At 42.3% G+C, this 16,740-nt stretch overlaps 1 protein-coding gene across 2 annotated transcripts in view; it reads right to left on the bottom strand.

Annotated features, from left to right (window-relative positions):
- Positions 1-16,740, bottom strand: part of ADAMTS6 (ADAM metallopeptidase with thrombospondin type 1 motif 6) — a 309,424-nt gene that overhangs the window by 102,599 nt on the left and 190,085 nt on the right. For both annotated transcript variants that reach the window (XM_088444033.1, XM_088444034.1), the window contains exons 11-12: positions 14,080-14,187; positions 916-1,061 (exon numbers count right to left, since the gene is read on the bottom strand). In XM_088444033.1, the coding sequence (XP_088300159.1) occupies positions 916-1,061; positions 14,080-14,187 (254 nt within the window). The remainder of the gene's footprint in view (positions 1-915; positions 1,062-14,079; positions 14,188-16,740) is intronic.

The following is a 16,740-nucleotide window of genomic DNA, read 5'->3' as shown; positions in this document are numbered from 1 at the left end:
AGCACTGATTAATCTGTATGCGACACTTGTATATCTGTGTGTGTCGAGTCTGTATACCAGGCACGACGGAACGTGGCATGAAAAAAGCCGTAGGCGCTTCAACGTAGCACTTCCAATACAGAATCAGACTCAGTCGCACACAGATATACAAGTGTCGCATATCAAATTAATCAGCGCAGTCTCGTTAGGTGGTCTGTTGCATCCCATTACGACGCATTTTTAGGCGAAAAAGATGCTCTGCGCAAGCCAAGTTGCACGAATTCTGGCACGTTTGGCGCGACTTCAGCAATAGTGTATGACAACACATCTGCATAACTGAGCAGGTCAAAAACAATATGCTATCCATGGTCTCTACTAACATGTAATAAAAAACAGCATCTGCTTCTGTACATTCAACCAATCACAACGAATACTTAATGTGTTCATAGGGGCATTAACTGCACAGTTTAATAAATGACAAGTCATTAGCTCACTGTAAGGCAAGACATATCTTCTGTACCGTGTGCATGGTCTCTATAGATTATGGATCTCAGGTCTCTATAGATTATGGATCTCATATAGGAGTTGCATTCAAGTGTTGCATTTTGAGCATCCAGAGGCAATCTTAAAGCAATGGGGCGCTGAGTAATGGGATCACCGTTCAATTTGGCTGCACACGTAGGTGGCCAAAATGGAATAGTCTTTTGGAATGTTACATTGGTGTCCTAGAACCCTTTACCAATATATGATCACTGCAATATAGAAGTATGTATTCTGCACTAAAATACACCACCCTATCCGAGCTGCAGCGCATGACTGTGTTCCAGCATCCACAGATCGGCCAAAACGACAACATTTGCACAAAACATGAAACCAAAAATCTAGACAGGATCCAAATGGTCTTTAGGTTGGCTCAGGCTTACTTTAGCTACTTACGCTGGACTGTCACAGTGTCTTATAGATGATGAGACGCCCCCACCGCAGGTCCTTGTGCACTCTCCCCATACTGACCACGGACCCCAATCTCCATCTATGCTCTTCGGCCAGGTCCCAAAGCTTACGCATTCCCCCTGATAGCACCACTAAAAAGACACAATCCGGAGGACACAAGGGTTAGCTTAATATGTTCAAGCAGTGTTCCAATACATGCCATTACATTGTATGGGATAATATTGCAAAAAAAGTTTTTTTTTCTTTTCTCCCCTTAAAACAAGATGGGGAGAAAGAAATATGACATGAGTTATCTAAAATGAGTTCTCATGATCCTCACAATATATTGTGTACTCTATAGAGTGTAAGCTGGTGAGCAGGGCCTTCCTACCTTTTTGCCTATCTCTTGTTAGCTTAATCTCATTATGTTTTTGTACCCAAATTTTAAAGTGTAATGGAATATTCTGACGCTATATAAGTAAATACACAGGTAAACCTTGCGCAGAACCTTCAATAGGGGTAATTACTATTAAATGGTTTGATATAATTAAACCACCATAAAAGTCACTTTATAAGAGTCCCAAAAAACTGATGTTATTATAACAATATGTTCAATGTTAGGTAATTTTCTATATAAGTACCTGTTGATAAATACAATAAATAAATAATAGCACCTACTAAACCAGTTTTAATAATAGCCGTATATTAATGTAAAAGCCCCCACATTCATATCCATAATACCAAATAAAAACAATATATTTAAGCAAAGTAAGTTATTTAATATAAAAAAAAAACCTGTAACCATTTGTCTAAAATATGACGCAGAGGACACAAGCTCTGAGACAAACAAGAATAGCGCATTTCTGCACACATACAGAGCCATACACGTCTCTAGATAAGCCTCCGTAGAGACAGCATATGCGCAGAGTTGAGGGCAAATAATCAACGTACGCTATTACCTTCCCTGCAGAACCGCCCCTGCGGAATGTGCCCCCTAACAGGTGTGTTCTGCAGGTCTGCATGAGTCGTATTTGCGTGGAAACCTTTACTGAACCCTTCTCACCCCTGTCCGGTTCATGAGATTGCCTCGCCTAGCCGAATATGCCTGCACTGGCTGTGTGAGCATGTGCAGAGCAAAATCACGCAAAATACTGTAAGCTATGCAAACTGGTGCAGTACTCACTCTGGATCATGATTAAAACACAATATTAGCACCTTCTGATATAAAGCCTCAACGTTCTGCGTTAACGTGCTGTGTAATAGTGACATAATGACTTCCCTTGTTCTCACAATGATAGATTATTTTTACAGCCTCACACTGATAATGTGTTTCTGTCACCTTTTCCCCTGTTATCTTTTCTCTGCCTGTTGATTCAGTTTAATTGGAGCTGTTGCCATCTGTCAATGTTTTGTTTACAGAAAATTCCTTTTTAGAAAGGAAAACAAATTTGTGCAAGTGTTGTGCCAACGAAGCACAGGAGCATAACGAGCGGAGTCAGGTGCTACAGAACATCACTCAGCTGGATCAGCAATGTACATGGGAGTGTTGGCTACAGTGAGAGTTACGCTCACCAAGATATTTGCCATGTTTGGACGTTGACTATGGAGGTGTGTTATTTAGTATGTCGACATTCATTGGGTCGACATGTGAATGTTGACATTGAACATGTTGACACTAACCTTGTCTTTTTAGCATTGCCATGCTGAAAATCCTAAGAATCTGGTAAAACCTCACCCTCACTGCCTGCCCTCCCATGATACACCAGGGTTCACAGCCTATGATCAACATAGTTCATCAGACAAGAATTTACTCTATTAACACTTTCTTATGAAACATCAGGGCTTATGTAACAGGGTGTGAGCTGCAGCCGCTGCGGGAACTCCAGGGAGTCTCCCCGTAATTTTTAGAACGGCAATCATTTTAAAGGCAAAACCAAGCTAGTTTTGCCTTTAAAAAGATTGCCGCTTTAAAAATGGGGAAGACTCGCAGGAGTTGCCGCAGCAGCTGCAGCTCGCATCCTATTACATAAGCCCCCAGGTCAAGAGGTGTGGAGTATCATGTGTGGGTAACATTATTTTAAACCAAGGGCCACCATGTTTATGCTATACAATGGAAGAGGTTTCATTCCATAAATGATTGATTTATTTTGAAATTCTGCTCTACGTTAAGTATATTGAGTAAATGGGAAAATTAAATAATGGTTACTTGGGCAATGAATTGCATATACCAGCCATAATATTACCAGAGCATTACTATATAAAAGCAGAAGTAAAACATGTTCGATATGGTACAGAAGCTAACCACTACACCAACACAGCACTGAGATCTTGGGTTTGATCCCTGCCACGGCCCTGTCTGTGTGGCATTTGTAGGTTCTCCCCCCGTGATTGCATGGGCTTCTTCCCACAATCCAAAAACACACTGATTTTGTCAGAATCCAATAATCCTAACTCAGACAGTGAGTGTGTGGGCGTGTGTGTCTGTGTGTGTGTGTGCCTGTGTGTGTGTGTCTGTGTGTGTGTGTCTGTGTGTGTGTGCCTGTGTGTGTGTGCCTGTGTGTGTGTGTCTGTGTGTGTGTGCCTGTGTGCGTGCCTGTGTGCGCCCATAGCAAACAATCAGCTTATAGCTATTATTTTATAGAATATACTTGATCCATTCTATAGCTAACTGGTTGCTATGTCCAACTTCTCCACTCTCTAGAAGGTTTGATATTACCCCCAAAGACTGTAAGCTCCACTGTGGTAGGAAGTGATGTGAATGACAAAATATTTTCTGTAGGGCACTGTGCAATATGTGTGCAGCACTCAATACAATAAAAATTTTACTAAATAAATAAACCAACACAGACTGATGCTGGCTATAACAAATATATGTATATAAAAAAAAAATGGAAAAAATATTATATTATATTATATATATATATATATATATATATATACACACACACACACACACACACACACACACACACACACAGGTACACACACGTACACACACAGTTTAATTGAGAAAGACCCTTGTAGACCTATTTACGTAATGGCACACGGATAATAGAATATGTCATCAATAATAGCATGGAATTTTTGGGTACTGTATACCACATATAACGTGCACCGACACTCCGAGAAATACACCCAGACAAGATAGAGATGTAGTTAAACATTCAGCCCCACATTCTTGGATTCAGCTTGTTCACTGCTGGTAGCATGAAAGACTCTTTGTAATTCAGCTCACTGCCAAACAAATAACAGCCGCTTGGGTGTTCTAAGAGTTTTTCTTGTGGTTGAATAATGAATGATGAAACGAGAGAGAGAGCACTTTTCATGTCTTCCCAACAATTGAACCCGAAGGATAACCCCGAGCACAGAAAAAGGCATGCCTCTAGCAGCCATAAGACTGCTACAAAGAGACAGGACGGTCTCACCAGGTCACATACAGTAGCACAACATCCAGGCAATTGGTTATGTGCAAATTTAATTACGTCAGCTTAGTGTGCACAGTGAAAAAAAAAAAAATGGAAGGAGACAAGCGGACACTGAGGGTGAGAGTCGGTCATTGGGATCACGGCCAAGTTCTCAGATGAGGCAGCTAAGAGATGCCAGGGAGAGAAAAGCCGCCATTCATAAAACTCAGAACAAAGTAAGTATAGCAGCGGAATAGACAGCACAGATTCATGAGAGACGGAGAGACCTGAATAAATGAATAAATTTCTACAGTACAAGCAACTGGTGGATCACAACAGGTGTAATATGGCGAGACACAGGGGGCGATTCAATTGTTCTGTTGCGCCCCATCTTCCATCTAAAGTGACGGGAGACAGGGGGGCGATATTCAATTATTTCTGAGTGCCCATGCTTTATCACGCAGGGTTTAGCCACGTAAAGCGGTAAACCCGTCTAAAGTCCTGGTTAGACCAGGACTTATGGCACCTCAGTAGGGTGAGAGCAGAAATGCCATCACCTGCGGCTATCGCACCCGAACAGAGCAACAACTGAATTGCTCCATCGAGTGCCCATTAGGCAGAGCCATCGGCGAAAACATTTGAATTCCCTCAAAGTGTGCGAACCAGCTATCCTACGGAGCAAAATAATACAAACACAATGGTGTAAAGGTGCGTACACACTGGGCGATAAAGTGAACGACAACGATATCGTTATCGTTCAGTCATCCACTTTATCGTCCATTTTTAAGCCCAAAAAGATGAACGATAACGACGACGCGCGTTCCCGCGGGTCGCTCGTCATCATCGTTCATCGGGCTGACATGCAGGCCAACCTCACGATGTCGTCAGGTTGCTGCATGTCAGGAAATGGGGGAGAGAGCCCGGCGCTGAACGATATCGTTAATGATATCGTTCAGCGGCTGTGCTCAATGTCATGAACGATATTGAGCACACCCTGCCAGGGACACACTAGACGATATCGCTCAGGGAGCATATCGTCTAGTGTGTATGCACCTAACGACATACAGATGTGTCCTTACACCTCTTTGCTGCAGTCGCGGCAAAAAAGCCCCTATCAGCACGCCTGGTCTCGTGAGACTCTGTTAGCGCCAGGCGTCTTTTTTTGCCGAAATGTGTCTAAATTGCAATGCGATGTGACTAGAAGGCACGAGCGGACTGGGCTGATTATTTTCATATGCAACTGAGTCCCTGAGTCTATATACGATGGGCTACAATGTAGCGACCATGGATTTGTTCATTCCAAGTTCCATTGTGCTTCATATACAGACTTAGGTGCACACAAGATATACAAGTGTTGCCTACCAAATGACTCAGCACAGTCTGCTGGTGTTACATCACATAGATACTTAGACACATTTTCGGCCCCCCAAAAAAGACAGCCGACGCTAGCAGAGTTGCATGGGATCTGGTGGCACACGCACACCAGGCAAGTCACGCTGCGTGGCGTATTGAGGCTAGATGTATGAGAACACATCTGTAACTGTAACAACAGGTTTACTGTAGTACTGCCCTCATTCATACATGGTGTTCCACAGCCATATAATGTTGAACAAGACATCACACTCTAGACAGTAACAAAGTATTAGCTATTGCAACGGAATGTCCGGGAGACTCCAAAATTTAATGGAGTTGTCCAAGATTCCTTGGAGAGTAGGGTTCTGTTCACCTCCCTATTAGAGTGAGCGGAGTCTTGAAGAAGCAATTTGCTTAGAACTGCAGCATCATGGCACCTCCCCTGCTGCATTAAGATGCAAATCGCGACATTGCGTAGCTTGGGGTGTGGCCATGATGATGCAATTAGCATACTTAGCCCTTGGTTTCTGCAGAGGATGAACAAAAAGTAGGCGACAAGTTTGGACTCCAACAAACGAAAACAACTGCATGTAGCCTACCCCCAAAGCTGTGGTTGGTGGGAGAGGGTTCACTTTAACAAAAGTGGGAATCCTGTTTGAATCCCAATGTCAGGTTCTCATTGCATTTCACAAAGATATACCTCAATATATTCCTTTATATAATAAATCAGCAGCTCAATATATTCCTTTATATAATAAATCAGCAGCTCAATGGGGCAGGGAAATAATGTTATGAAATCATTATAGAATTGAACTGTTAAGCAAATATTTGCGTTATTACAGAAAATATCCCCTCAGTAAAATAAAATATGACACACGCACCTAACTGAAACTGATATGCAATAACGGAAATTATTCATCAGCACCAACTAGAAACTCTGTACAACCATATAAATAAGTATGCTTTATGTAGGTCTTAAAGGGCTTTTGTTACATGCGGTAGGGAGCAGTTTGCAAGCTATACTTCTTATTTTTAGGCATGTGAACTTAAATACATTTCATCACCCAATTCAGCACATAAGCTGCCAGTGACAAACACAAACCCGGATTAAACTCTTCCAAAACTGCTAGCAGCACTTTGTTAAACTAAACTATAAATGACCCTTGGTTACCAGCTGAAACCAAAGACTTTTTAAGGGAGTTATTTTTCATCTCCTTTTGATTTATAGAATGTTTGCCTGGTGGATACTGCAAGGTTCTCAATCACATTCTAGAGAAGATTATTATGTGCATACTTCCGTATAACTTATTGTTTCAGAGAAAGCGAAATAAAAACAAACAATTAATAGAAATGACTACAAAATTCAACAAATATTGTGTCACATATATCAAAGAGACAATAAATAAATAAAATAAAACTAAAATAATAGTTCATTCAATATAAAAAGGCCTCAGGTAAGATCTCATATCTTTGATTAAAACAATATAATTTCTATGGGTGTGTTCAAAGAAAATTTCTGTGAAAACTTAATATATTGATTCATTGAAGCATGCCATAAAGGTATTTACTGGAGTCTGGGTATTTACTAAACTCTGAAACGTGTATCTGTGTAGTTCCCGTGACTTGTAAAACGTTATCATAACTGGTTCACTTTATAAGGTGTCACAAGACTTTACAGTGCAGGCTAGTGGGCATACCAAATCATACATAAACTAAACCACACGTAAGTAGAGAAACAAGTACAAAAATAATGAGGCTAGAGGAAGACTGGCCGGTTGAGTTTGGGGGTTCCATAAGTGAAGAGAAACTCAGGATAATAGTGTCGCTCAAATAACGCCGTACACTATATTATAATCGTTGGCGGTCTGTGCAGTCTCCGACATGAGCAGTGGGAACCAGGGTGTACAGCACCTCCAACAGCTCCCAACACAGCGATGGAACAAAACACCCGGAGAGGACAACCACTGCGCAGGGAACAGGGACAGGTATAACGGGAACGGGGCAGAATGGGGGTGGTCTGAGAGGACCCATGCCAATTTCAAATGAATGCTCATGTGATGCCCTCTCTCTCCACTCCTGGCAAAGGGTAACGCAGAACTTATATACCAGATATGTACACTAATACAATCACAGCTCCGGTCCCACACGCAGCTGCCGCATGAAAATATATGCAAATGTCGCAGATGCCGGGATATGTATTGAGAAGCCCACCGGGGCCATCATAATCCAGACAACTGTGTACATATATACGTAGCCGACGTCGCAGATCATTCAATAATTGCCTGTCTGAGTAGGCCTATGGTCGCGCAGATTGGCCGCCTGAACTGAGACGTCAGAACCACTTTACTTACAGTTGCGATCCTGAACGTAGATAGAGACACGCCCCAAAAACGGTTACAACGCGCCCGCATTTTTGCCGCCTCTCCCCATAACCGCCCCCAAACGGTCCCTGAATGTCAATAAATTTGGAATGAACTGCTTACCTTTGCGCGTGCGCAGGGCGACCGCGACGCATGCGTAGTCTGACGATAATTGCTCAGCTGTGTAAATATCTGCATTGCATACCTGAGTCAGGCCCTATGTTAACCAGCAAAGCAATGGTTCACATAAGTCAAAAGATATCCCAGTTGCTGGTGCACCCCCAAAACAGATTACTAGACAGAAACTGGTTATCACAGAGGCTGACTCTAAGAACTGTTAGTTAAACAGGCGTCGTCCCAGAAAACAGGGGTGCTGGCTTCAGCTGTGTCCAAACACCGGCCATCCTGAGTAACCCGAAGGTTACGCAGTTGTCCGTTGTTCGTGCAGAGTGATCCGGTGGCTGCATCCCCAGACGAAACAGCGGATCATAGAAGCTGACAGGAGGTGTTTATTTACACAAAGACGCCCCCTGCGGCATTAGCATATTTCAGCATCGCTGCTGCGTTCAAAGATTCAGCATCGCTGCGATCAGCATACAACTATGAACCAGGCACTACATCTGCAACTTTCTCTCTCTCACAACATATAGGCTATGACTTACACAGAAGGCATTTCAAATCATAATAAAGTAACTCCAAGAATACAATGACATGATGGAATATGATGAGACGTTATTATCTGTAGTACGACACATCTGGGACTTGTACTAATGATTTAGTCCACAGCCATACTTCTTTGGAATGTAAGCTCCTATGAGCAGGGCCCTCTACCCTCTTGTGCTTCTCCGTACTCTACTTTCATCTACTTCTTACTCACCACTAGGGCACCTAACACTTGGTTACTTTGCATTGTTGCTTATCTGGGTGTTATGGTCGCTAATGTAGCAATGTATATTATCCATGTCCTGGTCCTGTATTGTATTGTATTGTATTGTACTGTAAGTCACTGGTCAACCTATTTGTTTATGTGCTTTGTAAGGCGCTGCGGAACACTTGTGGTGCCATATAAATAAATGATAATAATAATCATCATCATACTAAATACAGCTCCAGGAGCTCTATGCATTGGACGCAGTTATTTCCAGGAAATCTAAACAGTACTCCAATATTCTGCCCGGACAAGGTGCTCATGGTTAAAGTGTGTAGGCTACGTCAAAGATCCATATAGAAAAATTACTGTTCAGTGTTCGCTATAATAGACTGTTTATTGACCAAACAATTAATTGAGCACCCCTTCCTAGCATACAGTATTCAGCATAGAAAAGCCATTTTAAGTGGCACAAGGTCAGGGCTTCTGTCAGTAAGGATTAATAAAGTTTAACAGCTGCCCAAAAGCTTTCATTCTCTTTATTTAAACATTAGGTTGCAAGTCAAAGTGCAGTATAATCTTTGTTAAAACTAGTCCTGCTAATATAGCAGGATTCAGTGTGGAGAACAAATGACAGTGGCTATTGTTACCACAAATCCAGTCTAAAGCTCCGAATTTCAGGGACTAGACTAAATACAACGAAGGCAGGCTTGGCTAATTGGTACGGATGGTTCTCTTTAACAAATATTTTTATTTATGTAGTACCAGCATATTGTGCTGCGCTTAAAAATTGGAAAAACAGTCAAAATAAAAAAAAAACAAGACTGTGTAATAGCAGACAGACAGAGAAGTAAGAGGGTCCTGCTCAAAAGCTTACAATCTATAGGGTGTAGTGTATGTTTAAAAAAACACAAAAAAAACCACACAGAAGTATCCAACTCTTATTATCCTGATGCCAAATAGCTCCCATGTTTTATATTTAACGTATTTTTGGACTAATATTTAGCTCTAAACCATAGAACATATCACTATTTCTATTATCGAAAAAATAATAAAAATTGTTACATTTTCACATAAATTATACAATACCGCTAATCTGGAACTACATAGTTTGAAAAGCAGATCCCAATCTGGTGGCTCGTATGAAAAGCTGACCCCCCTTACCCCCCAAACTGATGGAAATGTACAGTGGACCCACTATCTGGAGGTCAGTACAAAAAGGAGCCCCACAATTTGGTGGCTAGTAAACGACAATGACCAACATGCTGGCGCCAATATGCAAAGCAGAAAATCCAGCTGGTAGCTAGAATGCAAATAAAGCTCCTCACTTGTGTGCAAGGTAAACCCGCATTCTGGTGGTTGATCGGTACAAAGCAGATTTGCAATATGTCTGGTAGTATTAAAAACACACCCTGGGCCCTGCCACTGTTAGAACCGACCCATTAATAAACCATCTCTCCTCCATCCCCCATAATCCAGATTTTCCTCCAGGCTACTGTCAAGCTATTTTTGGTGTTAGGGTGGTGTCTGATCTCAACTCTGGCCGATGCTCCCCTGGGTTCCTTAGCCCTTTACCTTCAAATGCAACACTACAGATGTAGCGCGCTTATCGTTGTGCAATGCACAGCTGGCGTGACTAGTGTGCCCGTGACTATGGCGTGCACGTGCGATGAGTCGCAGCCTGGCGAGTGCTGCGCTATGCGTGTGCCCATGCGCACACATCGCAGCAACAATGAGCGTAGCTACATCTGTATATTGACAGTTTTTCCTCTTGCTCCTTCAATAGACCGTTGACTTCCCTTAAAAATAAATGCCTTACTAACACTCTCCTGAAGGGAAATATTTCTGGTATCTCTTGCGCCATGCTAAACAGCCCATCATACCAAACCATCAGCTTCAGTGGGAGAGAAATTTAGGGAGTCATCCAGATGAAGACACTTGGCAATATATTTACTAATGTGAGAATTTTAGACTACAATGAGATTCTAGCTATTATATAGACGGTGCTAGTTAAATGTTAAGTACATTCTGATTGGTTGTTATGGGTAACATCTCCACTTCTAAAGACTCTCACTTTAGTAAATATACCCCTTGGTCTGTGGTGGCAGAAAGGGTCTCTAGGATTTCTCTCTCCTCCTTGGTTAAGGAGAAAGCATACAAGATATACTATAGGTGATATCTAGTACCCACTTGGTAACAGAGGATGTACGACTCCACCTTGGACCAGTGTTGGAGAGGATTGTAGAGGTGTGGGATCTTTTCTGCATTTTTGGGGGTCTTGCCAAAAAATGGTCCCAATTCCGGTATGGGGTTGGTCACCTCCTCTCTGAATTTATTAAAGGACAAATATCTAAGTCACCTTGTTCTGGTCTCCTTGGCCACCCACTGGAAGGTGTGGATAAATAAGCTGACAAGCTCTCTATGCAAATTTTGAATGCGGGCCAGGCCTTGATAGCTGTACACTGGAAATTCCCAGATCCTCCTTCCCCCCAGCAGTTCCTGAATAGAATTTTGCACAAAAATATTTGCTTATTTACATAATCCCTCTCATAAATACCTTCACGTTTGATGTAATTGGTGTGTCTATATTAGCTCTGCACCCCACAGAGACCTTCCTTTGGGCTCTTCAGATCTCTTGCTTTAACAATGTTAAAGCTTGTCTATACTACTGCTTTCTTTGAAGAGCTTTTCACTCCTCTCCACTACTGTATGCTTGGCACACAGGTTAGGCCTCCTCCTTTACACCACTCCCTCTTCTCCCCTCCTTCTAATCACCTCTCCCTTTCCTGACTGCTACGTCACAACTCTTCGTTGGTTTTAAATAAACACATTTATTAAAAAAATAGAAAAAACACAGCAATACGCATGGACAACAGACCTCAATACGGTGGTTATCATTCAAAAGAGACCACCTATCTCCATGGCTAGTATGCATTTTAAAGCACACTCACAGATAGATAGATAGATAGATAGATAGATAGATAGATAGATAGATAGATAGATAGATAGATAGATAATGTAGTTACCACAGCAGGGTACAGAATCCCAACCTCCGGCATCCCAACAGTAAGTATTAAGGATAGGGGAGGGTTAGGTTTAGGGTTAGGTACTAGGGGGAGGGTTAGGTTGTGGGGTGGGGAGGGGTTAGGGTTAAGCTTCAAGGAGGGGTTAGGTTGTGGGGATGAGGGCTTCCCATATAGCCTGTGGGAAAGATGGGTTAGGGGGAGAGTTACAGGTTAGGATACTTACATTAAGGCATCGGGATTCTGACTGTCGGGATCCCGTACCCAACTAGATAGATAGAGGGAGCTATTTACTAAGCAGTGTTAGGAGACAGAGTGAAAAGTGATAAGGTACCAGCCAATCAGCTCCTACAGTCAGGTGCATAAATATTGGGATGTTGACAGAATTTTCATATTTTGGCCTCTATTCACCACCATAATGGCTTTGAAATGAAACAAACAACTGCAGACTTTCAGATTTAATTTGAGGGTAATTATATCCAAATCAGGTGAACGGTGTAGGAATTACAACGGTTTCTATATGTGCCTCCCACTTTTTAAGGGGCCAAAAGTAATGGGACAAACTAAACAATCCTAAATCTAACTTTCACTTTTTAATACTTTGTTGCAAATCCTTTGCAGGCAATTACAGCCTGAAGTCTGGAACGCATAGACATCACCAGACGCTGGATTTCATCCCTGGTGATGCTCTGCCAGGCCTCTACTACAAATGTCTTCAGTTCCTGCTTGTTCTTTGGGCATTTTCCCTTCAGTTTTGTCTTCATCAAGTGAAATGCATGCTCAATCGGATTCAGGTCAGGGGATTGACTTGGCCATTGCATAACATTCCACTTTTTAGCCTTAAAAAAACTCTTTGGTTGCTTTTGCAGTATGCTTTGGGTCATTGTCCATCTGCACTGTGAAGCGCCGTCCAATGAGTTCTGAAGCATTTGACTGAATGAGCATATAATATTGCCCGAAACACTTCAGAATTCATTCTGCTGCTTTTGTCAGCAGTCACATCATCAATAATACAAGGGAACCAGTTCCATTGGCAGCCATACATGCCCACGCCATGACACTACCACCACCATGCTTCACTGATGAGGTGGTATGTTTTGGATCATGAGCAGTTCCTTTCCTTCTCCATACTCTTCTCTTCCCATCACTCTGGTACAAGTTGATCTTTGTCTCATCTGTCCATAGGATGTTGTTCCAGAACTGTAATGGATTTTTTAGATGTTGTTTGGGAAACTTTAATCTGGTCTTCCTGTTTTTGTGGCTCACCAATGGTTTACATCTTGTGGTGAACCCTCTATATTCACTCTTGTGAAGTCTTCTCTTGATTGGTGACTTTGACACATATACACCTACCTCCTCGAGAGTGTTCTTGATTTGGCCAACTGTTGTGAAGGGGTTTTCTTCACCAGGGAAATAATTCTTCTGTCATCCACCACAGTTGTTTTCCGTGGTCTTCCGGGTTTTTTGGTGTTGCTGAGCTCTCCGGTGCGTTCTTTCTTTTTAAGAATGTTCCAAACAGTTGATTTGGCCACACCTAATGTTTTTGCTATCTCTCTGATGGGTTTGTTTTGATTTTTCAGCCTAATGATGGCTTGCTTCACTGATAGTGACAGCTCTTTGGATCTCATATTGAGAGCCGATAGCAACTGATTCCAAATGCAAATGTCAACTCCAGACCTTTTACCTGCTTAATTGATAATGAAATAACAAGGGAATAGCCCACACCTGTCCATGAAATAGCTTTTGAGTTCATAGTCCCATTACTTTTGGCCCCTTAAAAAGTGGGAGGCACATATAGAAACAGTAATTCCTACACCGTTCACCTGATTTGGATGTAATTACCCTTAAATTAAATCTGAAAGTCTGCAGTTAAAGCACATCTTGTTTGTTGGCCTCTATTCACCACCTTTGTGGTGGTGAATAGAGGCCAAAATATGAAAATTCTGTCAATGTCCCAATATTTATGCACCTGACTGTAACTGCCATCTCGCAGGCTGTGTTTGAAAAATGACAATTGGGAGCTGATTGGCTGGCACCTTATCACTTTTCACTCTGTCTGTCCTAACACTGCTTAGTAAACAGACCCCTTAATTTCACAGCCATTAGTGTAAATTGTGTTCCACAGTGTTTCTCAAAATATAAATAAAGTATAAAATACTTGCCCCTTTTTCAATGCTCCCGGTCTGGCAAAGGGTCCCTTCAGCGGCAGGAATGCTGTTGGTAACACATCTGTTACTTTTGCTCAGACACCAGAGCTCTCTACACACTTCCTAGGAAAGAAGGCAGAAGCAAGTTGGTCAGAATTATAGATACAAAGTCATTATTGGTATATGTGAAGAACTACAGTGCTTGGTGTTTTATATAGCACCATCTAAACATGACTCTACTCCTCCAGCTTTTTCACTTCGTTAGTAAATTGTGATGTTAAAAACTTGTAATTCCTATAGGACCCAAAAAATAGCTACAAACTAAGCCCATATTCATGTCTTAGCCCAATGACTTGTGTTTGCTTATACCTGTAACAACAGATTCTAACTGTTTAGGAATTAATTCTTTATACAAAACACTTTACAAGTTGACCAGAAACCCGGTGTCATTTGTTCAAGCACCTTACAATTATTCTCACCATAATTAGCCCCCTGTCAATCATGCTATTGGCAGGCACTGTAGTGAATGGACCCATCCTATTAGCAAGAGCTGATGGATGTCTTCAATTGTTTGGACCTGCGTGGGTTGCCATTTTGGCTCATTTCCAACCTCAGTTTACTACTCATAAAATGTGCCCACATCTTATTCTGCGAGAGGGCTATTGTATCTCCAAGATGATCATCTAAAGGCTGAAATGTAGCACATATCAATAATAGCCTCAATAAATTTGTACCTCTAGCATCACATGAATATTTTCTTTATTATTTAGATGACTAAAAGAAACACATATATTTGAAACTGAAATGCAGTATAATGTTGTAACAATGTGGCCGGTATATGTATATATATATTTTTTTCCACATGAAGTTAATGTGGAGCAGCAGGTTTATGTAGAGATGGAGCAATAAACAGCATGATAATGAGATCCAGTCCAGGTTTTCCTGGGATCACTTGTAAGCCACAAGCAAGACTAATTAGCTGCACCTGTTATCTTTCTTTAAAGTTGTGGCAGTGCAGTGGCTTGGTGAGGCTGAGTCACAATACTAGCAGCTGGGTAGGTGAGTGTGGCAGGCCAGCCATAAAACGGCAGTTGTTCACAGTGATAATCTGTCCATGTATATATGCAAATTGTGCACAATATAAACTGCTTCATTCCTGTGTATGGGGCTAGGAGACCAGAGAATGTAGTGCAGTTTTAAGGGAAGCCAGCTGATATAGATTGCTGGGAATCTGGCTTGCAAGAGAGAGTTAATTAAGCCTGCTGTATTTATCCACAAAGTGGAAAAGCAGTGTAATATGGAGAAACTTTTAAGAAATTTTGCTGAACTGGCTGCTGGGCAGCAAACTCAAATACAGTTAGTACATGCTGAATTAAAGGAAATAAAAAAAGCTGGGCAGGGGCAGGAGGTGTTACAAAAAATTTACAGCAACAGATGATATTGAGGCATTTTAGTGCACCTTTGAACGCACTGCTGTTCACTTAAAATGGGCAGAGGAGGAGTGGGCTGCCAGATTAGCTCCCTGTCTCACAGTGTGACACAAAGAGCATATGTTGATTTAACAGTGTCTGAGACTAGCTCCTATCGTCATCTCAAAAGAGGTTATACTCAGCAGGGTTGGGGTGACTGGCCCCAGTAAAGTTCAGGTGTTTCATAAGTGACGGTTGAACCCGTCTGTGCCTCCTAGAGTTCAATTGGCAAAACTAGCCAGACTGAGTAAAGCCTGGTTGCAGCCAGATCAAAATTCTGCACAGCGTGTGGTAGAAATGGTTGCTCTAGACCATGCTATACTGGCATTAGCCAGAGTTGTACAACAATGGGCTCTACAAGCTGACCCCCAAACATATGAGGAGTTAGCGGTGGTAAGTGAGCGGTACCTGACTCTTGGGAAATTGAATAAAGCCATGCAGGGGTTCCAGCCAGTACCCAAGCCTAGAACCAAGGTCTCCGTTGTTAAAGCGAACAAACCACCTCCAGCTGTGTGTTTTGGTTGCGGCGAGCCCGGTCATGTGCACCGGGACTGTCCAAAGCAGGGCGTGCTGATGGGACTGGAGTGCGGAAAAAACAACTCGACCAGTGCTCAGCATGGCTGTTGGAAGCATTTCCCCGGCGGAAACTACCTTATTTAATTTGATGTGGCAAGTGGAAGGCTGGGAGATCTGGGCCTTAGTGGATGCTGTCAGTGAATTAACTATCTTCTCTGCTAACCTGGTTCCTCCCGGGGCTGATCAGGTGCTACCCCCTGGTAAAGGTTATATGTGTACTTGGGGGTGTAGAAGAATGCTCCCGAGTGCAGCTCCCGGTAGTTATAAAAGGACGATCTCTGAAGGTGGTAGCCGCAGTAGCCGCCAGACCACCCTACCCATTGATCCTAGGTCGGGATCTACAAGAGGTGGTTACTTGGCATGATGACAGCAGACAGACCACATCATAGCTGTCCCAAGAGTCAAGCTCTGCAGTATCCCAAAGTTTGGTGGCTGTAACACCCTCCTTGGCCAGTGAGCAGCAGGAGGGAAGTGAAACTGAGGCACAGTGGATTCCCATCGGCAAGGAAGTGTCTTTACAGAACTTTGGCCAAGACCAACAGAATGATGGAAACTTGATAAACACATTTGTAAATGTTGTAGAAGTAAATGGTAAAGTAATTTACGGCTTTACCAACAGAGGGTGTACCAT

The sequence above is a fragment of the Taudactylus pleione genome, unplaced genomic scaffold (assembly GCF_031769625.1).
Source record: "Taudactylus pleione unplaced genomic scaffold, aTauple2 ptg000345l, whole genome shotgun sequence".
In the NCBI taxonomy this organism is placed as follows: Eukaryota; Metazoa; Chordata; class Amphibia; order Anura; family Myobatrachidae; genus Taudactylus; species Taudactylus pleione.
Note: the sequence above shows the minus strand (reverse complement) of the source record. Positions and strands in the feature narration are given on the sequence as shown.